Raw genomic sequence first — 23,229 nt, forward strand, 5'->3', positions numbered from 1 at the left:
CCCTTAGGACGAGTCTGATTGGCTCAGAGGGTGAATCTGAGTTTCGGTGAAGATGAATCTGATTGGCTGGTGGACTCTTTAAACTACAAGGCGGAAGGATTTGCAGGTACCTATAATAACCTCGAGGTCTTCTAATCGTATATTTATTTACGTTTTACTGCTATTTCATAATACCTCATATTACGCGACGAAAAAATAAACATTTATAATTCACTCAAGGTTTTTATAAGTGTCCAGCCCATTGATTATGAATGTTGAAACATGTGTAGCCGTTAGCCCGCTAGTTAGCCAGTGTAAATCTCCACCTGGATACCAATGATGCTTAAAGCTGTTGCTGAGATTACACGCCAGATTCGCTTCTTTTTCACTCGCTTAATCTACTGAAGAACGTATACCTTCGTAATAATCTAGTTTAATAATGCACGTTTACTCAGTTAAACTTAAATTATTATATAGAGTCAGTTAATTCAATGATAAACTAATATTCCTGCACAAAGACAGTCTCCAGGGATCACTTGTGCTGGCTGTGTGTAAACTGACTGCTTCAGTAAGGGAAATTATTCCCCTTTGCACACATACTAAATGTTATAATAGTTGTTGTTGATACATATTTACAAGGCATTTGCTTTGACCTAACAGAGTTTATTGCTGTTGCAGACGTAACAATGACAACAGAAGTCGAATTTCTACGAGATCAAGGTGAAACACGCTAGATCTCAGAAATAATACTGTGCAGATACACATACATATTCATCATCACTTGAACTTTGTTTTGTGTCTTATCAGTGAATCGTTTAAACTCCGTCCTCGGTCGATATCAGGATGAATTTCCTCCTCCCTCCTCAGTGTCACAGGTTAGTTTTATGATTAGATGGCAATTGTATTGTTTATTGCTTTATTTGTTGAATATGTAGTTCACCTCTAGCATTAATAACATAATGCTCTTATGGTGCACAGTGAATGTGTTGTTAAGTATTAAAAGAAGTGTTCACAGCTAAAATAAATAAATAAAAAACTCTGTTATCACCCTCAACCTCATGTTGTTCCAAATCTGTATGCCGTATTTTCTCCTGTGTAACAAAAAAGCAGATGTTAGGCACGTGAAGTGTAAAAGCTTTAGTCATTATTCACTGTTATTGTTGTCTTTTACATACAATGAAAGTAAATGGTTTCCAAACATGTTTGGAACAACATGACAGAACTTTCATTTTGACAGCTAACTCCGAGTGATGTGGGGGAAAACAGAACAATTCCTAATAATAATAAAGGCGTGAAGCACTGGGGATGTTGTGTATAGATGCTTAATAAAATTGTACTTTTTTTTTTTAGGCAGATGATGTGGTCATGGAATCTGCAGCTCCTTGGCTTTCAGACAGAGGGTAAGTCCCTATGGCCAGTTACTAACCTACAAAACACTCTCTGTCTCAAGTCATCTACTATTTTAACATTTTAAAATGTTAATAGCCTATAATCTTAATTGCATAATGATGTTGTGTATGACCTGGGTGTGTGTTTTCAGTCTAATGGCTCCTCTAATAGAAGAATATGACAGACACATACAACAGATGGAGATGCAGCTCAAGTTCTATCAGGTACACTTGAAGACTTGCACTATACTACCCTTCGCAAACGCTCACACCACACGAATGCTTGCTTTACAGTGAGGATTTACAACTGTCAGGGCTTGATGGGGCTGAATTAATGCTGTCAGCTGTAAATTGCAGTTTAAACCCAAATCAAGTGAATTTGTCTTATAATAAGTTTGCCATTTAAGAGTACACTTTCTCTCAGACTCTCTCAGTCACCCTCCTCCCACCACTCACGCACACACTTGTTTCTCCCTGTCAAACACTCAGAGGCAGATGACAGACGTCAAAGCAAGCCTGGAGCAGGTGGTTAAAGAAAATGAGCGGTAAGAGCTGCTGCAAATGGATCTCCTGCTGATTTCTCCACCCAGACACTGGTTTATTACTGGAGTCAGTCAGTGCTAACAGCTTCTCCTGTGCAAGATGAGGTGGTTCTGGTAATCACAGGACACCCTTTACGTAAATTCACTTTATTGTTGGGAGAAAGTTTGTGAGTTTTGCGGTAATTCTCAATCTAGAAAACTTTTGAAGGTTCATTAGTTAACATTATTTAATGTATGAACTAACAATGAACAATACATTTGTTACAGAATTTAGTAATCTTTGTTAATGTTAGTTAATAAAAATACAGTTCACAGTGCATTAAGTAATGTTAACAAATACAACCTTTGATTTTAATAATGTATTAGTAAATGAGGAAATTAATATTTACTAAGATTAATAAATGCTGTAGAAGTATTGTTCATTCTTAGTTCATGGAATTTAACTAAGGTTGTTAACTAATGAACCTTATTGTAAAGTGTTACCAAACTTTTGTACCTACCACCAACGTAAATCTGCAAAAACTACTAAAATCGCTGTATTATGCATGCCAGGCCAGTAGTTGGTGCTGTCACTTTGTAAAGAAACTACGTGCATGGCTTCTACAGAGTGGTGAATACAAACAATCAAGATGGCATCCATATGACCTCTGTTTTCACATTCACTTTTTTTTTTGTAATTTACATGGAGATGATAACGGTATCGTTTTCAAAAACATGCACTTTTTTTAATAAGTATGCGTTTTCAGGCCCCCAAACCGACGTTGTGGTGTAAATTAATGGCCAAAATGCTTAAGTTTTCCATTTTTAATTGAAAATGGTGTTGTGTAAACCACCGAATTGTCAGTTTAAAGTAAAATCACAATTTAAGCAATGAAACATAACAGCGGCATCAATATTTGCATGTAAAAAAAACATGAAAAACTACAATTAAATCTACTATAGAATATAATTGTTGTTTCATGATATTCACGTGTGTGTGCGTCTGTATGTATACCCTCACTTTTCTCCTGCGTACCGGCAATTCTCACATGTTGTCCCCAAGGAGCATGATTTCAACCGAGGGAGGACACTCAAACACCCCACCTCCCTGGACTCCCGACATGTTTTTTCCCCATATCAAGCACTGATTAAATATACTACTGCCAATCAATTACTAGGACTTTAGGGATGCAAATCAGCTAATATTTTAGAACAAATTAAAGCATGTCTGCAGATAATTCCTAAGGGTTTATGAGGGTTGACCTTTTGCATTAACTATGTATATTAATGTTTATTTGCAGGCTTCATGCAGAGCAGAGAACATCCATTGAAAAGCAGCTCCAGTCTCTGTCCGCTGGAACAGAAGGAGTGACGGCAGATGATGCAATCGCCATCAGCAATCTGGAGGAGCAGGTCAAGTGTGTCGTGGAGGTGAGTATCCAGACCTGCTGCATATCCCCCTCTAAACTCCCACGAGTCAGTCTGTGCAGCTACAAACCCACAGGCACTTTCCTGGCCCTGTATTCTGGGTCTGCGATGGGTGATCTGGGGTTATTCTGGCTTTAAAGCTTCTTCTTAGTTAATATACGATACGACAGCGCAAGTCGTGTTGTGCTGAGGGAATGGGTTTTAATCAGCGTGGAGTACGCTTCAGATACTCCCGAGGATTACATATCAACACTTGACATTACAGAGTAATGAGATATTAGTGCGTCACTCATCAAGCGTCCCACTTTCAGCTCGACATTGCACATCTTTGCCCTCCTTTAGGGAGCAGTTCACCAGAACATCATGTTGCAAATCACATCTAAACCTCTCTAGAGAACGTGTCAAGTCAAGCCTCCAATGACTTATTTTTGAGTTTGTGGACTTTCCACTTTTTTCCAAAACATACTCACAGATCAAATTTCTTAATTAACTGTCAGAGAATGAAATAATTAGCCATGAATTAAACATCCAGTGAGACATTTTTATGCCTCATCATAGAGATACAGCACAGGTTAAAAGGCTAACTGAATTGATTATATTTTATTATATAATATAAGAATTTATTTATATATATATATATATATATATATATATATATATATATATATATATACACAGACCCTTTCCAAAAAATTAGAATATCATGGAAAAGTTTATTTATTTCCATAATTCCATTCAAAACGTTAAACTTCCATAGATTATAGATTCAGGGCCCACAACTTAAACGATTTCAAGTATTTAGTTGTTTATTTGTACATAATTTGGGCTTCCAGCTCATAAAACCCACGAAAACAGGATTTCAAAAAATTTGAATATTACATGAAATCACACAGTAATTACACAGTGATACCATGGTCATTGAACCAGGTTTTGGTTATTTTGGCAGTGTGGGCAGGTGCAAATCCTGCTGGAAAATGAAGGAAGCATGAAGTGCTCTGAAAATGTCCTGGTAGACGGCTTTCCACTCCTTGTCTAGCACAGAATGTGAGCATTGTAACATATTTTAATAGTAACTCTGGTTTAATCCTCATTAGCAAAAAAGGGTGATAGATCTGGGAATATGATTATTCATGCAAATCAGTTTTGCGAACTGTCCATTTTAATGAATCAGTTTGCTTATTCATAGACATTTTACATTTCATCTTTTTTTTTTAATAAGTCAGTTTGTGTCAATGTAATTTAAAAGCATACTGAGTCATAGCCAATACTTTTAAAAACAATAATTGCTAGTGATAAACAAATCTCTTGCATTTAGCACAAGTAAATATTCACAGCAAAAATATTATAGTTACAACAATTACTGTAATTAAATTGTGTTTATGAGAGCTATGTTTTTTTTTTTTTTTTTAAGTTACAGAAAACACTGTTCAACCTTAATGTGCCTGGTTGACACCTTTCAAAACGACCAATTCTTTTTAAAAAATTTCTGCTGACAAAATAGTGCAAAAATATCTTTCCAAGAAATTTCATATAACCATATATCCATTCAGTTCAATTAACATTGCTTCTGTACTCTACATTGATATCACGTCAAACCTCAAAGATATTCAGAGAGTTTAGTCATGAAAGGCCACAGGAATGTTTAACTTCAGTTTGTTCTGTGTGTGTCTTTAGGAGAAAGAACGGGCTCTTCAGATGTGGCAGACCGCTTCGCAGGAGTTGGATCGTCTTCAGACCCAGTACCAGAGCTCCATGAGTGATGGACAAATACATGCGGTTGAACGGCAGCACATGCAGGTAGCCAGTGCGAACTCGCATTCGTGTTTACAGATTCAACCCATTTGAGTTCAGTCTATAATGCAGGTTTGTTTTCAAACTTGACAGGTTTAGCACATATTTGGTGTACAGGCAGCTTTATCTAAATCTCTTTTTTCAATACAAATTCAAACGCTTCAAATTTTTTCACTTTTTTCTAGAATATGTAATATGACTATTGAACACTAGAGGGCAGTGTTTAACTACATGCAGGCACAGTTAACAGAGCAAACAGACCCCCAGCACTTTCATATAAACCTGAAGGCATGCCGAGACGGATTATATGAATATATGAATTCAATATTAGCTGTTGGCTGTAAAATATTGGCTTAATTATGGCTTGAAGCTTATTATAATACACATTATTTAATTATTGAAATATTTGTCTGCTCTTACTGACGATCACTGTGCTGTTTTAGAATCAGCTGGCACAGATGCAACATCATGCACAGAAGATCCAGCTGGCCAATCAGAAGCTGGAATCGGTAAGACTGCCTCTTTCAATATGTAAACGGTACTGGTTAAAATCTAAATTACTGTATTTTCTTTCCACAGTTAATGTCTTGGTCTATTGTGCATGTTTCTTCCTAATGAAATAATCTTTCACAATGTAATGTAAAAGTTTCTGCGCCTTTGAAATAACTTTCTAAAACTGGCTTGTCTCTCATATCACTTTGCTGCCTCTTTGTTCTCACATAATAAAATCATTGCATTTTACATGTTCATTTAGCAGAGGTTGAATCCAAAGCAATTTACAAATGAGGAATACAACAAGCAAATACATTGCAATATTTCAAGTGCATGTATGTATTTATTTGGTAAATAAACCCCTATTTGTGATAATAGCCAAGTGATTGTACATTATCAGTACCAATCAGATCCAGATGGATAAAATCAAGCCCCTTTTTTACATAATTTTCCCTAAAAATTAATTTTTTCCGGGAAAATGTTTGGATATATCATTATATGGAAGGGTTTTATTAGTGCTGTTCGAGGGTTCTGTGTTCAGTCGGTTGTTATGCAATGGATTTAAAGGCATAATCCTTGCTCTGTCTTAATCACACACGCACACATTTTCTCACACCAGTCAGAACGGCACCTGTTTGAGTGTTGTGCATTGTTCAGCCTTGTGTGTGTGTGTTTGCGTGTAGTGGTTGTGAAGGGAAACACTACTCTATTCCTGAATATTTAATGAGCAGTGTAGCTTGCGCACACCCAACTTTTTCACACCTATCCCATATCTAAACAGCCTCTATCCTCTCCTCCGTTCTTCATCCTTGTGTATTTCTTTGAAGTGTGTGTGTGTTTGGCGTTATGCCCGGCCGGCGTTCATGTCTGTCCTGTCACACTCAGACCAATCAGCAGTTTCTTAAGACGGTGGCGGAACAGAGCAGTGAGCTGGAGGAGTTACGCAGCCAACTCAGGTAGCGTTTCCAGATGGCCAACTCTTTATGGCTTAACCTTCACTGTTTTGGAGATTTGAATTTTGAAAGATTGAATTTATTTTTTATTTTTTTACTGTTCTACTTTAAATCTTACTGATTTTAAAAGATTGTGGTGCATTTTCGATCCCATTCCCCCTGTCTTCTCACTACTATGCTATCAAAAAAAAGTAGTAAAAATGTCAAATTTATTTAGAAACTACAAAAAAATAATCACATTTATGTGTGTCTGTGTTTCTGTATGATGTTTCAGGCAAGCTAAACTGGAGCAGAGATCTGCCGCGACTAAAGTGGAGGAGATGACCAGACTCCTGCAGAATGTGCAGGATCAGATGCAGAGGAGGGTGAGAGATGTGGCTATAATTGTCTTATCACCCTTCTGTGTGTTTTCTAATAATGTGTTGTGTGTGTGATTGTGCAGGAAGAGGACGCAGCAGAAGCTCACGGTAGAGAGGAAGCTTCTGACCGGAGACTACAGCAACTACAAGCAGCACTGAACCAGCTAGAGGCCAGGTGAAGTCTATCAATGATGATTTCAGTGTGACTGCTAGATTGAAAGCTGTGTTGATGATAGTTGTTAGATGTTGTATGTATTGTGCACTGGTGTTCAGAACAATTTTATATTTATGTATTTTATATGCATCATTAAATAAATCAAAAGAGATGGTAAAAGACTTTATAAAAAATTATAATGTTACAAATTTTCAATTTCACATAAAATCTTTTAAAATATTAAGCAGTACAACTCTTTTCAGCATTGATAATAATAAAAAATAGTAAATAAGTTTTGAATTGTAATAATATTTCACAATATTACTGTTTTACTGCATTTAAACACGTGATGTTTGCCAGGTCACACCATCCAAAATGACTAATGGACATGAATTACATATTAACCCTAAGAATTTATTAACCCATATTAACCCATGAATTACATATTAACCCTATTATTGACATATTAACCCTAAGAATTTGAGTAAATTCTGAGTAAATTGTTTGATTGTTATATATATATATATATATATATATATATATATATATATATAAAAATCTGAGTAAATTGTTTGATTGTTATATATATTGTTATATATATCTCCATTTAAAAATGGGCCCAGCCTCCAAAGATAGGAGAAAAAGTGCGTTTCAGAATGGATGGTAGAAGAAGAATATTTTATGTTACCCTTTTTTATATTACCAAATTAAAGGAGGACTTTGTATATATTGTTTCCTTTTAATATCTTGTTGGAAAATATGGATGTTCTTTTATTTATGTATTTGTTTTCCAGACTCAAAGCTGCGACACAGGATTCTGAGTCAGTGCGCAGGAAGCAGACGGAGTGGGAGCGGCAAGTGGGAGAACTGCAGGGTCGCTGCGCCTCACTGGAAGAGGAGAAATTTGAAGCCCTCAGTCGCCTCCGCAGCTCCATCCAGCTGGCTGAGGAGGCCTCGCTTCAGAGAGAACAGGTCACGCTCCAAATACACCGAACGGGCCCAGTACATGCTCTCTTCTATATCTTTCTGACTTCATATACTCAAAAATAATTGTGTGTGTATGTTACTGTAGGCTCAGCTGAGGGAGAAACAGAGAGCAGAAGAGCTGGAGAAGATGAAAGACGCCATGAAGCAGCTGATCCAGGATGCTGCCCTGCGCACCAGGAAAGAGGTGATCACAGCCAGGGTTCTTGAACTCAGCAAAGGGAGACGAAAGAATAAGCTGGAGGCTTCAAGTCTAATCTAATTCTGATTAGGCCTGATGAGCCTATTAGACAATATTTCAGGCATCATGAGGGGCTTTTGCACCGGGTAGTTCTAGGAACTAGCCACCAGCGCGGCCCCCCAAGAACTACATTTTCCCCTAGGGCCATTTTCCAGGTTGCATTCGCACGGCCAGTGATTAAGCCGGCCGACAGCGACTTCGTCAACAACAACAACAACGTTGTGTCGTGGGTTTCGTGATGATGGAGATGTTAATGTAGATGTATAAGTTATGCGATTGAATGGGATAAGAGACGAAATCTCATACGGCAACTTGCAGTGCTAAGAACCCAACGCCGCAGACAAAGGTGACAGGTAAATGCTATCTATCACGGTTTGTGGAGTAAGTATATGTAAACTTTGTGTTTACATGCTGGTGTTTCATATGGCATGCGTTCAGCCAACCACCATACACTTACTTAACTAGTAGTTCCTATTGTGCTGGGTTAGACCCTACTCTAAAGTACAAGCTAATTTAGTCCCTAATTTAGTTCCTATAACTAAAATTGTTCCCAGTGAGGTGCAACATGCCAAAAAAAGCGGGTACTTCTGCCAATAGTTATAGGAACTATGAGAACGGTCCTCCAGTGCGAAAGCCCCTATGGTTCTTTGTCAGAGTAGCCTCGAGGGATCGATGTATGCTTCGTTTAGGATTCTTAAACATTTTTGTCAGGTCTTTTGTCTCCCTTTACATCAAAGTATTTACTTGCAGTGCCTTCTGAGATGTTAAGTGAACATTTCAATAATTCAACAACACATTTGCATGTTTGGGTTTCTTTGAATTTGGTTAATGGTCTCATGACATGCAGGTAAACAATAAATATACTTTTACTAAATATACTTAATATTTTAAGTAAAGTGTTTATGTTTGATTTTTTTGTTTTAGAATTTAGATCTGTAGCATATATTATTTCCATCTTTGAGTGTGGCTTATAGTTTTCTGTCCTCTTTTATTAGGTTGAGAGTGTTCGTAAGCAGTGTAACGTTCAGATTCAACGCATGGCTGAGGAGCTGTCTGCCCTGCAACTGGTGACACATTCATCATCAGCATATGTACAGATGTGGACTGCAGCAACTGTTGCTGATGTACATTAACATATTTCCTATGGTTGTGTGTAGGAATGTGCCGATAAAGAGACACTGATTGAAAGAGCCCATCGGGAGAGAAAAGCTGTGGAAGAGGAGCTGGAAAAGGTTTTTACTCATACATAATTCATTGCAGTCAGGCTTTATGTTGCTGTGATATCATAGTTAAGTGGTGTTATAAGGCATGAAGTGACACAAAGTGCAAAACCTTAGGGGTATGTGGTAAAAACACGTTATCATGCACTGCCTGGAGTGGCTTATTACCTTTTATAAATATTTAACATAAAATGTAATATAAGACACAAATGATCTGTAAAAATGTATTATTTTTATGGATGGATGGATGGATGGATGGATGGATAGATAGATATTGATTTAGCAAGGATGCTTTAAACTGATAAAAAAGTAACTGTAAAGATATTTGGAGTTACGAAAACTTATTTTAAATAAATGCTTTTTTCTATTGATCAAAGAATCCTGAAAAACTATCATGGTGTCCACAAAAGTATGAAGCAGAACTGTTTTTATTTCTGAAGGATCAGTGACACTGAAGAATAAAGTACTGGTAATGATGCTGAAAATTTCAGCTTTGCTATCAGGAATAAATTACATATTCAAATAGAACACTGTTATTTTAAATTGTAATAATTTTTCACATTATTACTGTTGTTATTGTATTTTTGATATAAAAATGCAGCTTTGGTGAGCATAGGAGACAAAAAACATTAATCAAACAAATGTGTGTGTGTTGTAGGTCTATAAAGAGGGCCGAGTTGGAGAGCCTGAGATGAGGAAGATGGAGGCTCTCCATCAGAGATGTTTAAATTCAGAACGACTGAAGGATGAAACGCAACTCACACTCAACAGCACGAAGAACAAGATGAAGAAGATGGAGATGGAGTGAGAACACACACACGCTCTTGAACTAGACCGAGTAAATCTAAGGTTGGTCCATAATAGCTTCCTGTGGGCTTGTGCAGGTTTTCAGAGGAGCTGTCGCGCTGTCAGGAGGAGGTGCGGAGACTGCAGTCAGCGCTGTCGAGCTCGAGAGAAGAGAGCACAGCCATCAGTGAAGAGAGACTCACACTGCAGCAAGACAACCAGCAGCTGCACAGAGACATGGAAGCGCTCCGCAAAGAGTGTGCACTGGCTCAGAGACGTGCCAAACAACAGGTCACGCACAACACAGTGACACAAAGATGGCATCAAATCATTTACTCGCCTTCATGTCATTTCAAACCTGTTTTGACCTTTTCTTCTGTGGAGCACAAGATGATGTTATGAATTACAGTATTCAACATTTGAAGTGGATCAAAAAAGTTCATGAAATTTGTTCTAAGACAAGAACGAGTATTGTTCAAAATTCATGTGTAACTTTGAAAGTTTTTGATCCACTTCAAATGTTGACTAGTACTTTGCTTGTGTTTGTGTGTTCTTTTATTAATTTTTTTGTCCACATTGGTTTTGGACCCCATCGACTTTGTATGAACAAAAACAGTTCAGAAACATTCTTTAAAATGTGTTTGTTGTTCCGCAGAAGAAAAGACATTTTGGGTGAACTATACCATTAAGCATTTTTTAAGGGATGTGTTATAGAATATATATATATATATATGTATGTATGTATGTATGTATTTTTTTTATATTGATGTCACAACCATGAGCACATTAGCATATATCCACCCACATGACCTGATGAACAACAGTGTGAATTACATTGATATGCTGAGGTTAACCAATCATACCAGACATTTAAATAAAATCTGTCAAATTTTAGTTCACCAAAAATGAAAATTGTCATCTTTCACTCATCTTACACTCATCCTCATGTTGTTCCATAAGAACTTTGTAAAAAAAAAAAAATCTGTATGAATTTAACAGATTAATGTCTTCTGAAGAAACACAATCACTTTTCATGATTTAAAATTGGCTTAATTTAGGCTTTTATTCACATATAAACATTGATCAATGCGCATAAAATACATTAAATATGGTAATAAAAATCTCAGCTGTTCTTGCTTGATGCTTGAGAACCAATAAGGTTTGTTCTCTCATGTCACGTGGGTGCGCTTGAGCTTCCGTTTAACATATTTTGACATAGGTTTGTGCTGCTCTTCGTTGACTGTATCGCTCAAAGTCTATTTATTGTGTGTAGTTTGTTAGTTGGTCTTCTATGTTGACTTTTTTTAATGCTGACTCAAAAATCTACTTGTATAGCTGTACCGGTACAAATGGCAAATAAACTTTCAACTCAACTCATATTTGGTGGAAAGGACTGTCAGTGGAAGGTCAGAAATCTCTCAGGTTTTAAAAAATATCTTCATTTTTGGAGTGGTTTGGAATGACGAGGTAAATGACGACAGAATTTTCATTTTTGGCTTAACAACGCAACAGCCTGTTTAAATGTTCAGAGAGACCATCTCAAATAGTGAGGAAAAACTAAATTCCAAGTGGTTTCAGTGTAAAAATCCTTGAGTAGCGTTATAAATAGGCTAGCAGTAGAAGTATAAATATGGCGTCTTTAATAGGATTTGTTTGTGTGTGTTAGGTGTCTTCGATGCAGCAGGAGCTGTGTGTGAAGGAGCAGAGTTTGGAGTCCAGGCTGAGAGAGATGGAGGAGAGCAGTAAAAACTCCAGCGCCGGTTTGACCAGACTGGTGCTCGCTCAACAGAAAACCATCAGTCGCTACAAAGACGAGGCCAAGAACCTCACACAGGCTTTCCAGCAGAAACTCAGCAGCCTCAGGTGAACGCTCAAACACACTCGAGACAGAAGTGCTGTTTGCCAAGGCAAGAATCACTATTACTGTTACTCGCATTTAGGGTTTGTGATCTGAACGGAGCACTAAGTATTAAACTTTGGGATGCGAATTGTTAATGCTCATGCAACACTCTTGCCATAAAAAATCTTGCCTTTGGTGAGGGGAAGTTCAGCACAGAATCTTTCTACCATCATATTAAGAAATTAGCTTCCATTTTATAACAGGCTTATTGATTAAATGTAGTGTGAAGTTTATTGAATAAAACTTGTCAAGGTTCCATGAAATGACTGTGGTCATTACAGGTCAGAGCTGAACAGACAGAAACAGCGTGTTCAGGAACTGGAGATCCAGATGGAAGCTGATCATCAGAAGATGCTGGAGGTGTGGACACTACTTGCAGAGTTGTTTCTACCTAGAAAGATGTTGTATACTGCAAGTGTTACATTTATGTATGGGGTGTGTAATGAGTAATGTCGTCATTTCTGTCTCTAGTATGAGAGGCAGGTTTCAGAGCAGCTGGAGAAAAACACGCGTTTACAGAGGCGTCTTACTCAGGCAGAGCAACGTGCAACAAGTGCTTCACAACAGGTATATGAACCGTACTGGATATTTACACACTTCCTGTCTATAGAATGCAACAGTGCCTGCACACGTTTTCCATAGCTTCTTCCCAAAGTATTTTTCTTTTAGGGATTTTAAAAAAGAAGTTTTAAGCCGTGAACCAAACCTAACAAACCATCAGCTACGAGGTGAATCACAACATTACAAACTTTGATTTGAAGCAAAATATTAAAAAATTGGACAAAAAGACAAGACTGTACTTTAGTGAGGGGAAAGAACAACAATCCCTTGAAGCATTAAATCTAATTATTACATGGCTTGGTTGAATTCCAATGTAGAATGCGGTCTGTTATTTCTTGATAACAGACGCTGCGAAGTATAACACACCGTTGCCATGAAAAACAGAACGTTGCTATGGACGCGGAACGGACTATTTTCTTTAGCGGAACTGCGGAAGCAATATAATCGTTTTTAAATCAATAAACTCCTTTTTAAATCAATATTTTGTGTCAAATTATTTATTTATTTTGTAGGTAGCCATGTAATAAGCGGGATAATGTATAGCGAGGCGATTGTTATAGCGAATAACAACCCCTTCAGGCTGATTCAAGACCCGTTCAGCCTGTCGGGGTTGTTATTCGCTATAATAACCGCCTCGCTATACATTATCCCTTACGCATTAAATATAAAACTATTGAGTTAAAGATTTTATATACCTGGTACTTGCAAGGAGTATGTAATAAAGTGGCCAGTGAGTGTATAGAAACAAATTTTATGTCTGTATGCATACTTCCACAACTCAACTGTTGCCCTCTGTAGCTGCTGGACAAAGGGTGCACAGAACCCACTCTAAACTGATTTTTCTCTTTCAGCTGAGTGTGATGTCACAACGGAGAAAAGCTGCATCCATGATGGATCTTGAGACTTTATCATAGATCAACAGCAACTGTTTTGTCACATCATCATCATCATCATCATCCTGCTCAGTTTGTCACTGGACTCTGGCGAGAGCTTTAACTGCCAGGATTCCTCGTGAATCTAATATCATGTAGGCTTTTGTTTCAAAGATGCCTGTTACTACCAAGCCATTTTTTTTTTCTTAAATATTGTTTTTTAAATTACCAGCAAAACAAATGTTTTAAAAAGTGTATATAGATGATTTTATGTTCTTCCTCGAACACATATTTGACCTGGTTAGCTTGTGCCATTGTAAGATTTGACCAATAAATGCAATACTTTATACCACAGAGCTGTTGAATGTTCGCAGACATTCGTGTAATTCGTTTTCACATTAGTTGCGAGCAGGTTTTGATCACATTAGTTCCATATCACTTTATTATTTATTCAGAGACAAGATTATTTCAAAGACCCTTGCAGCCTACCGCAGCACAAACCTCCAGGGAGGCAATGATTTAAATCAAATGATACACAATGATTTAAAACAAAACCTGCATAATCCTAATTTTAAAAGCGTGCTTTCATTTCAAAAGTCATTGAAATAAAATCTAGTTTTGCTTTTAAGTAAAAAAAAAAATAGTACAAATATATTTTTTTAAATCTTTACTTTAATCATGGAGGCCTGTTTCCACCAGATGAGTAAAAAAATATTCTGTAAATCATAAGAAACTTTTGAGTTACTATATTAAAGTTTAGAAAAAAAATCTAATCATTTAACACTACATCATTATTATACTACAAAAATATCATTTCTCATTAAAAATGCCGTATAATAAACACTCATAATTATGACATCTCATGAGAAACTACAGTAAGTCATTACAAAAGTTTATCGAGTTATTTTGTGGCCATACATTTCTCAGTACCGAGGTGAAAATGTTAAAAGTATGTCAGCACACAGGAGCGTTTTAAATACAAAAACCTAAATTCATTTTCAATAATTCCATGACCCATCATTAATTAGTCATCGAGATTAATATTTATTTCATCCCTACAAAATATTTAGAATTGTCAATTGAATCCATTAAATTGTGTAAATTGAGCTAAATACACCAGAATTTTTCACTTGGCAAACTTTTAGTAAAGTAAATTGGTGATATTTTTTCCCCACCCAAATAACACAAACACTTAACATTTGAAATGTGTTTAATCATACTGAAACAGAATGGACAACATGAGGTGACATTTACTGGGGCACAGCTCTGTTCATCAACAACTTTTGCCATAATCTTACAATGAAGTGTAGAGGACCAGTCTTTATGTACATAGTTACACACACAGGATAGATCCACCATCTGTATACAACATACACAAGACAATAAGTACTATATTCCCGAAACATCTTAGGAAGGCAATGCATAGATAGTGTCTCAATGCCACACACTGTGTCTACATGGAAAAATTAACATGAAGTTTGGTCCTTAAAATAGACACCAAAAATAAAAACAATCTGAACATTGTTATATATATGTATATATTTATAGATGGAATATATAGATATACCTATATCATATTATGTAATAATATAATATAGATCATTTATATATGGAAATTGAGCTCCAAGCCATTAGGATGGGACCACAAAGGAATCAATGTCGTGAAACCCAATGGCTGCTGGGACTTGTGGTTTTGAGGTCTCGGCGGAGCTTAGCGGACGAGAGGGGTCTGTTTCAGGGAGATGAGGACCGAGCGCATGCGGGAGACGTCCTTGGCCTGCTTGCTGGACTTGGGATTGAAATCACAAAGGCGCGCCACGCGCTCCCATTCTGTGCCAGGGCTGTTCTCGTCAAGCTCCGACACCATGGCTTCCTCAGCCGCCCTGCCGACGAGAAACCACAATCAGCTTCGGACAGAAACCGGAAAACACTCTGACACGTCCCGCTTAAGCACACAACCGCTGACCTCCATTAATGCCTTGAGAACTGTGATATCTTATTGGCTAAGAAATGTTTCCATCATTAATTGACTTGGTAGGTGACATAAATGCAAAGTCAACATAGGTTTTGAAAACTTGTTCACCTAAAAAATGTTTTGCAAGGTGCTTTGTTAGGAGGTCAGAGGCAAGTGTACCAAAGCAGCTCTGTGTCTAGGTGAAAAACAATGGTTATTTCCATCCAACAATACATTCATAAAGAGACATTCTTCAGGTGACCACATCCAAAACAGATGGTAGTTTGAGCATCATGCCCCCAACCCACCATTACCAGAACTAGTCTTGATCTTACAGGCAGGAAAAGGTTCCAGAACAGCCACAATCAAATTTTGCAGTGATTCAGTTGGTTAAAACAATTGGTTGTACTTTGAAAGTCCTTGTATTGTCGGACATTCCTCATCTCTTGGTGGTCAGAAGAATGTCAAGGAATCATGTACGCTAATAAACCTTCAACGCAGCGATTGACAGGCCAATTAGCTTATTTTAACCACTAAATCTTTGTGCAAAGGCTGAACGTGCCATGCGTTGGCAGTGACCAAAAGCGGGGCCTTCTGCTGAGCATGGGGCAACTAAACCAAGTTTCTGGCAAGCCAAACGCTAAAGAGCTCTTAACAAAAATCTTCAGAGAGCTTTTTGAGACCATATTCGACTATTCCCGTTTCCTCCCGGCCCGTTACCAACCCTTTCCGCTGCCGTGGACTCAGTCCAGTAGAGTTGCATTAGCCTCTCCACTATCACACAGTATACACAGCAAAATGGGTATGAAAGCCAATGAGGTAAATCACGGTCACAGTCAACTACATCAACGTACAGGACTAGTGCACCAACACATCACCACAGAAGGACATCTAGAATCTTAACTTTAGCAGAAACATGTTGATAATAAAGACAGCAATTCATTGGTGTATAACTTTGCAATAAGTGGTGTTTGTTCCCTGAGCATATTTGGTTTTCTTGTCTTTATTTTTCTTTTTCTTTTTTTTTTTTTTTACTTAACTGGTCTAGGCGGTAGCAAGGATGGTTAATGTGAGTGCTTAAAGGTGCATAGAGAAAAGAAAAACAAGGAGAAACAGATCACAAGTCAGATATATAGAAAACCAAAAGAAATGAGATTTATGCAGATGACCAAAGCAGGCATGCACTGTTCAAAACCCAAGTCATCATAGGAGTGCTTCTATGTGCGCTTAGCTTGCAGCCGTCATTGATGTACGCGCCGCTAGCGGCGGTCGGCGATCTCAACTGGCGCTTCAGTTGAGAGACATTTACCAAGCAAAAGAAAAGCAGCTAATGTTTACAATAGCTCTGCAGAATAGGCAGAAGCAGTAAGAGGTCCATGATGAATATGAGGGCTGCAGAACTAAGAGGACAGTTACAGTTCTAGCCTGGGACAGCTTTGCTCAACCTAGACACACCGTACTCTACAATACTCCATCTAACAGAAGCAACTAGGTGTCCAGCCGTTAACACCAGCCATGGGATAAAGGTGCACCAAGTCTTGGTTTAAACTAAAAAAATGGAATCACTCAATATTTGACCGGTTTGAGACTGACAGAATTGGTTAAAGTTAGCATGTAAATCAATTGAAAGAGAAAATGTGGCCAAAATAAAATCAGCTATTTTTCTGTATATAGATAGTATTATATTTAATACACACATTTCTATAAATTGCACTGAAAGAAATGACCTAGTGCACCTTTAAGAATAAAGGAAAAATATGCAAATCCAAAGACAATAAGATTTAGAAATCATTGCTTTATCCTGCCAAATTTGGCAACACATTAAAAAAAAAAAATCTATAAGCAAAATAAGTACATTTATATTTTTAGCAATTATACTACTGGCTGGTTTACTATGGGTTGGCTTTAATACGAGCCAGAGACGTAGTTGCTTAGAAAGTTACTACTGCTGTATTACAGATACACTAATACTACTGCACTAAATTGTGCTAGTATAAATCAATAAATCTCAATTAATAATAAATGTTAGACAAAAAATAACATTAAATAATCTCACAATTTATACAAATGTTTAGACATCATATCTTGAATGTAAACAAAGTGCAGACATTATGACAAATGCATGACACAAACATGAGAAAAAAATGAGTTTTCATACTTTTTATAAATGACCATGAAAAAACAACTAAATAAAAATAATAAAAAAAGACAAATAAGAAATGACTTAGTGGGTAAGACAGATATAAAATCTGCTATGTAACTTAACCATAATGGGGGGGGGGATGATGGACAACATGCATAATGTGCAGAATTATTTGTCCAATTAGTCTTTGACAAAAACTAAATCACCCTGGTTTTAAATATGAAGTTAACTAAGTATTTGGTTAGAAATGAGTTAGAGTAACAGGTTATGAAAAAAGATGAGATGCAGGAAAATGAGTTAATGAGAAATGCATGTGAAAAGAAAGGATGTTAGTTTAGCAACATACACATAACCAATCAGATCAGCGAAGGGTTGTTTGTAGAAATCCTCATCCAGCACCCTGGGAGTCCCAGAGGAGAGCAGCGAAGCAGGAGAGAACAGAGAGAGTGGTAAAAAGGAGAAAAATAACACTCATACAGAGTCAAAACACACTGCAGTGTTATCATACCAGTGTTAACACCAGGCCAAGTACAAAACAGTGGACAACACGGCACACAAGAGAGAAAGACAGAGACAAACAGGACAAATAAATAAGGAATTAAGAGAACGACTTCACATTCTAAGGAATGAGGACAGATATACAGAAAGAGGTTTAAGACGACGTCATTTTTATTTGTACCAAAACATACTTGAAACTTTCACTGGGACTGAATGGGGAAGCACAAAACATATGCACTTGAAACTAAAATAGAAAATTGTACTTTTGACTCTTTTTAATACAAAATTGGACTGAATCCTATTCAGCACATCTAATTGTAAAGTTCATTCAGATGCTTCCCCTGAAGCAGAAAGAGCTTTACAAGGAACTCCTTATTTTATTCTAATAGCGGAATACAACATCTGGTGCCAATCATGGATACAGCATCTTTTTCAGATTGGACCAGGCATGATCATGTGACCAAAACACAGCAGAAGTGTCCATGGGCACAATCACATGATCATTCAAGATCAGAATCTCAAATCTGCCTCTTCACTGTTCTCACATTATTAGCACCACAAAATAACAAAATGGTTACCATTACACTGGTTTAAATATGAATAGTTCACTCAAAAATGATCATGAATCCTTTATTCACTCATGTTATTCTAAATCTGTATGAGTGTATTGTATACACTGTGACCCAGCATACACCTTGCCGTCGAGTACGATGGAGGGGCCGTGCACTTTCTAGTGCTTTTGTAACCAGACAGTAAAAGACAGAAAGGGCTCACTTCTAGACTTCAGCTGCTCGAACAGTGTCGTGTACCTGTTGTTCACTTTGGTCTTCTCCAGCTGCTCGTTCTGCCTGAGGTGCCACTCCTCCAGCTCCAGCTTTGCTTTCTCCTTCCACTCGACCTCCTGCGTACGCGAGTTAGCGTCTGAAAAACAGCAGAGGAATATCAGTCAGCCATAGATGAAATGTTTCAATATCTTAATAAGATCTACATCTTTGCTCAAGTTACCAAGCTCCTCCAGCCTCTCGCGCTGCTCCTCTCTCCACTTCCTCAAGCTCTCCGGCTCGGCCTGCAACCGATCCACACTGGAGATGGCCGCATACACGTCTGAAGGACCATTGCTCTCCTACAAAACACACACGGCAAAGAACCATACAAATCACAGTACACCATTTAGTTGATACACTTCTTTAGTGCATCAGCTCCTTTAGTTTGGATCAGTGATTTGTCAATTATATTAAATCAATTATTGCATATATTTGAATAAAAAATAAATAAAAAAAAGTGATTGGTAAACGGGCCTTCACTATCCAGCTCACAGGCTAATTTAACCCAGTAAAGCCTGACGTATTAAACAAGTCAGCATTAAACTGCAAGTGTGTTTAATGTATTGTGTTTATGTACAATATACATTTCAAAATTTAAGAGGCCAAAATGGAGCAAAACTATGCAATTTGGTGATATTTAAATGGCCAAAAAGTAAGATGAAATTTTGATAGACTAATGTAAATCATATTTTTATAACAGTATAGCAGATGAATTACATAAAATGCAAATCAGATGTCACTATGTCTCCCAAAATGTTAGTTTTATGATCAAAGCTTTGTAGTTTTGATCATATACATATGATGATCACAAACATAAATGGAGACATGTTACTTTTAAACATGATTTTTCTATAAAAATTATAAACCTACGTTGGTTCAGTCCAGTAAATGTTAAATCTTGAAATATTACTAACAATATAAAAGTAACTGTACATTTACTTCATAAAAATCATTAAAGATTTCACAGCAAAAGACACGTACCACAAACTGAAGATGGACATTTTAACAATTATACTAAAAGGCATTTCACTTCATAAAAAAGTATGAGCTATCAATCAGAGAGCAGAAGGCATGTAATAGATTGTCTACAACAGACATTTCAGATCATTTAGAAGCCTTAGAAATTCATGCATCAAATATGAAACTGGCTTTATAGTGGTTATACAAATATACACACATCAAGCTTTCAGCTATTTAGAACCAGTGCTTGAAAGGAATCAAAAGTTTAAAGCAAGTCTAGATTTAGATTTAGTCTTTTGTTCTGTTGTAATGCAGACTGCACGTCTTATTTCCTATCATCTGCACATGTCCATCCACACATAACCCAACACAGTCTTTGCAGTGAAAATGCGGTTATATAAATACATGCAAGAGACAACTCTAAATCAAATGTCATAATATTAACAGATTGTGAGTTTAATGGAATACAGGCAAGAAGTCTTCAAGGTCTTACCCCATGCAGATCTCCATTCACTGCTCCTGCCAAGATAAAAGAAAGAAAAAAACATGGATGTGTTAAAACCGTCTAGTCATTTTTTCATGCATTTCATACAGTTTGTCAGTATTAATTATTCTCAGTATAGTTGTTGAGTGAAATGCATTGCAAGGCTGTTTAGCCTTCCTGTAGCTCAAGCAGTAGAGCATGGCACTTACAATGCCACGGTCATGTGTTCAGTTGTATAATTGTGGGGATGTATAATTGAATGCAATGTAAGTTACTTAGGATATCACGGCCAAATAAAAGAGTATTTAAGGAACAGTAGTTAATTTGCAATAATGTGTTGTCCATAACATAGCTTTACTTTAGTGTTGAATTCATGGACAGGATACAGTTTTCCTCCTGCCTAGGTCTCTGGTTTTGCTGACTTCTTTCCTGAGTCAGTGAAAAACATTATGCAACCTCTCTTCACTAGAACATTTTCCTTAAGCAATGCTAACGTTAACACACAAGCAGTAATATGAGACAAAATATTGCAAATCAATTTTTAAAAAAGATTGCAGTTTTATGAACAGACAGTATGCAGGCCTGACTGATTTTCTTCACACTGCAATGCACTGTGCTTCCAAGACTGTTGTCTTCAGTCATCCTAGACCTAAGTCAGATTGTGCCTTTGTGCCAGCGAAACTACATCCCCATCATTATTTATTCAAACCTTTCGGCCAGAGAAACATTCAAGCCAACGGCCAGTAAAAAATGGAATACCAGACACTTCAGCTGACTGGTAATATTCTCCTTACTGTAATTAAACTACATTAAGACCAAAACGGCACATTTCATTTCAAAATGCATACTGATTTTTTAGCCATAGACCACGGTGTTTACTAACCCAAGGCCTCCAAAATATACTAATTTCAGTCATTGTATGGATTCAATTTAATTAGAAAAGGTAGAATTATAGTTTAGGTAGCTCTAGAGATTAATTCAGCTTTAAGATCCGTGTGATGGAAATCTGTCTTGGAGCCTAGTGAGCCGCCTACCTAAATAGATCATTTTGAACTAATTTTTGAGGGTAGACTAATAAAATGTAGCCTATACCTTGAATTCAACGCAAGTCGTACTGGATAAAGGCATCTACAAAACGCGTAAATGTAATTTTGGCCATCACATGTGCGTTTGAAACATTTGTGGGCATTACAGTACAAATGCATTCGAATCATTCATTTATTTTATTTTTATTTTTTTTTTTTGCTTCACTTCAGAGTTCAGAACAGTTTATTCTTGGGCATTAGAGACAGTTTTGAATCTTCCAAGCAAACCTATTTGGTCATCATATGCGAGTTAGAATGAATTTCTGACCGTTATTATAGGCAATTCGCATCGAATATTTCTAAGATTTTAATATTTCTAATATTTCGCATCAAATATGAGCGTTGGAATCACTCGTTTTCGTGGATCACGATGCGTTCGAACATTCAAGCATTTTTATTTTTACTTCTAAACATTCAATAACGTTCGAAGGCGTCTTTGATGGCCTAAAATGCTGCCTAAATAGGCATCTCAATAGATTTCGAGACACAGCAGTGGTGGTCCTGTCATATAACCATATCTCACTCCAGTATAAAGACTAAAGGAACTGAACACACACACACACACACAGCCTTCAGTCTAAAGGTCATTGTATAATATAAACCGCGTTAAAAGGACTGGAATTTCGCGGATTCAATCAGCACTACTAGAGTAATCAATCTAGACAAAAAGCGATACATATGTGTCTAATAAAGGAAATTATATATATATATATATATATATCTTAAAGCCAAATGAAATTACGATTAAACCGTTGCGAGGTCCACTAAAGGGAGTCTCATAAAGAGCTGAGTTACCAACAGACAACGCCATTTTCCTGCTTCTTTTAACTAGCAGAATGTAAACCATTAGAACATGTAAACGGCTAACGTATTTGGATGCATCTTTGGCAGTGTTGCCAATATAAACAGCGTAGCATGTATTATTTACACACACACACACACTCCGTTACTTCATATACATATAGAGCTCTGAATGAAGGCTAGCTGGCTAACGAGCGAGTAAAACAGTTATTTGCTTAGATGTTTTTGTCGGTTATAAGATTATTAAGGTTTTTTTTTCCTTTTCTTTTTTTTTTTTGTCTATGTCGTGTAAACACACCGTCCTGGTCTTGGCTCAGGGATGAAGGCACATCTCCGCTGTCCAGGATGCTGAAGCCCTCGTCATTCTCGATGCCCGCGATCTCACTCTCTTGCTGGGCCAGAAATGCTGCCGCCGGGTCCTCGTCTGCCCCCACACCGTTTCCTGCGCTTCCTTGAGGGGCACTGAGCATATCAAAATCGTCCATGGCTCGCTTAATGTGTTCAGAGTGAGAGCAACTGAAAAACACAAATCACTCTACTGTCTTCCTCGTCGACGACTCCAATGTCAGCGGGGGAGGTGCTTACGAGCGAACGGACCCGAAAGAAACGAAGCTCAGCCAATTAGAGTTGTGTATTTTTGATCGGCAGGTCTACTGCCCATACAAATGACGAGGAGTTCAGTCGACGACCAATGAAATGACTAAACCGTGGCTGTGCGAATCCCGTGACCAACAGCGTGCCCTGATAGGGCGTTGCAGCAAAATGGGATTGCATACGTATCAGTCTTATGAATATAAAAAGGCTTTATCATGGAAAAACTGACAGTGTAGTGTCCCTCAAAGATAGACTCA

The 23,229-nt window shown here is 37.3% G+C and overlaps 2 protein-coding genes across 8 annotated transcripts; one reads left to right on the forward strand and one right to left on the reverse strand.

Moving 5' to 3' along the window:
• The first annotated feature begins 66 nt into the window (after nucleotides 1–66).
• Nucleotides 67–13,985, forward strand: sclt1 (sodium channel and clathrin linker 1). Of its 3 annotated transcripts, none has more exons than XM_084106770.1 (22): nucleotides 67–106; nucleotides 640–699; nucleotides 787–854; nucleotides 1,330–1,379; nucleotides 1,520–1,592; nucleotides 1,857–1,912; nucleotides 3,190–3,319; nucleotides 4,991–5,113; nucleotides 5,551–5,616; nucleotides 6,485–6,555; nucleotides 6,827–6,917; nucleotides 6,995–7,086; nucleotides 7,860–8,037; nucleotides 8,138–8,236; nucleotides 9,286–9,357; nucleotides 9,448–9,522; nucleotides 10,169–10,314; nucleotides 10,395–10,587; nucleotides 11,963–12,159; nucleotides 12,478–12,556; nucleotides 12,668–12,763; nucleotides 13,609–13,985. In XM_084106770.1, exons 2-22 carry the CDS (start codon nucleotides 666–668, stop codon nucleotides 13,669–13,671), a joined length of 2,052 nt encoding a protein of 683 aa, XP_083962896.1. In that variant the 5' UTR covers nucleotides 67–106; nucleotides 640–665; the 3' UTR covers nucleotides 13,672–13,985. The 3 variants fall into 3 exon arrangements, with proteins under 3 accessions (XP_083962896.1, XP_083962897.1, XP_083962898.1); XM_084106771.1 differs by having other exon boundaries at nucleotides 658–699; XM_084106772.1 differs by lacking the exon at nucleotides 67–106 and adding an exon at nucleotides 109–547 and having other exon boundaries at nucleotides 658–699.
• An 836-nt stretch (nucleotides 13,986–14,821) lies between these two features.
• On the reverse strand, nucleotides 14,822–22,962 carry clta (clathrin, light chain A). 5 transcript variants are annotated; one of them, XM_084104946.1, is made up of 7 exons: nucleotides 22,677–22,961; nucleotides 20,502–20,527; nucleotides 19,230–19,347; nucleotides 19,034–19,145; nucleotides 18,073–18,126; nucleotides 16,624–16,659; nucleotides 14,822–15,512 (listed from the first exon to the last, which is right to left on the reverse strand). In XM_084104946.1, exons 1-7 carry the CDS (start codon nucleotides 22,861–22,863, stop codon nucleotides 15,341–15,343), a joined length of 705 nt encoding a protein of 234 aa, XP_083961072.1. In that variant the 5' UTR covers nucleotides 22,864–22,961; the 3' UTR covers nucleotides 14,822–15,340. The 5 variants fall into 5 exon arrangements, with proteins under 5 accessions (XP_083961072.1, XP_083961076.1, XP_083961075.1 ...); XM_084104947.1 differs by having other exon boundaries at nucleotides 15,207–15,512; nucleotides 20,502–20,521; nucleotides 22,677–22,962; XM_084104948.1 differs by lacking the exon at nucleotides 16,624–16,659 and having other exon boundaries at nucleotides 15,207–15,512.
• Between the last annotated feature and the right edge of the window lie 267 nt (nucleotides 22,963–23,229).

Source organism: Abramis brama (genome assembly GCF_963993115.1).
Source record: "Abramis brama genome assembly, chromosome: 2".
NCBI classification, from domain to species: domain Eukaryota; kingdom Metazoa; phylum Chordata; class Actinopteri; order Cypriniformes; family Leuciscidae; genus Abramis; species Abramis brama.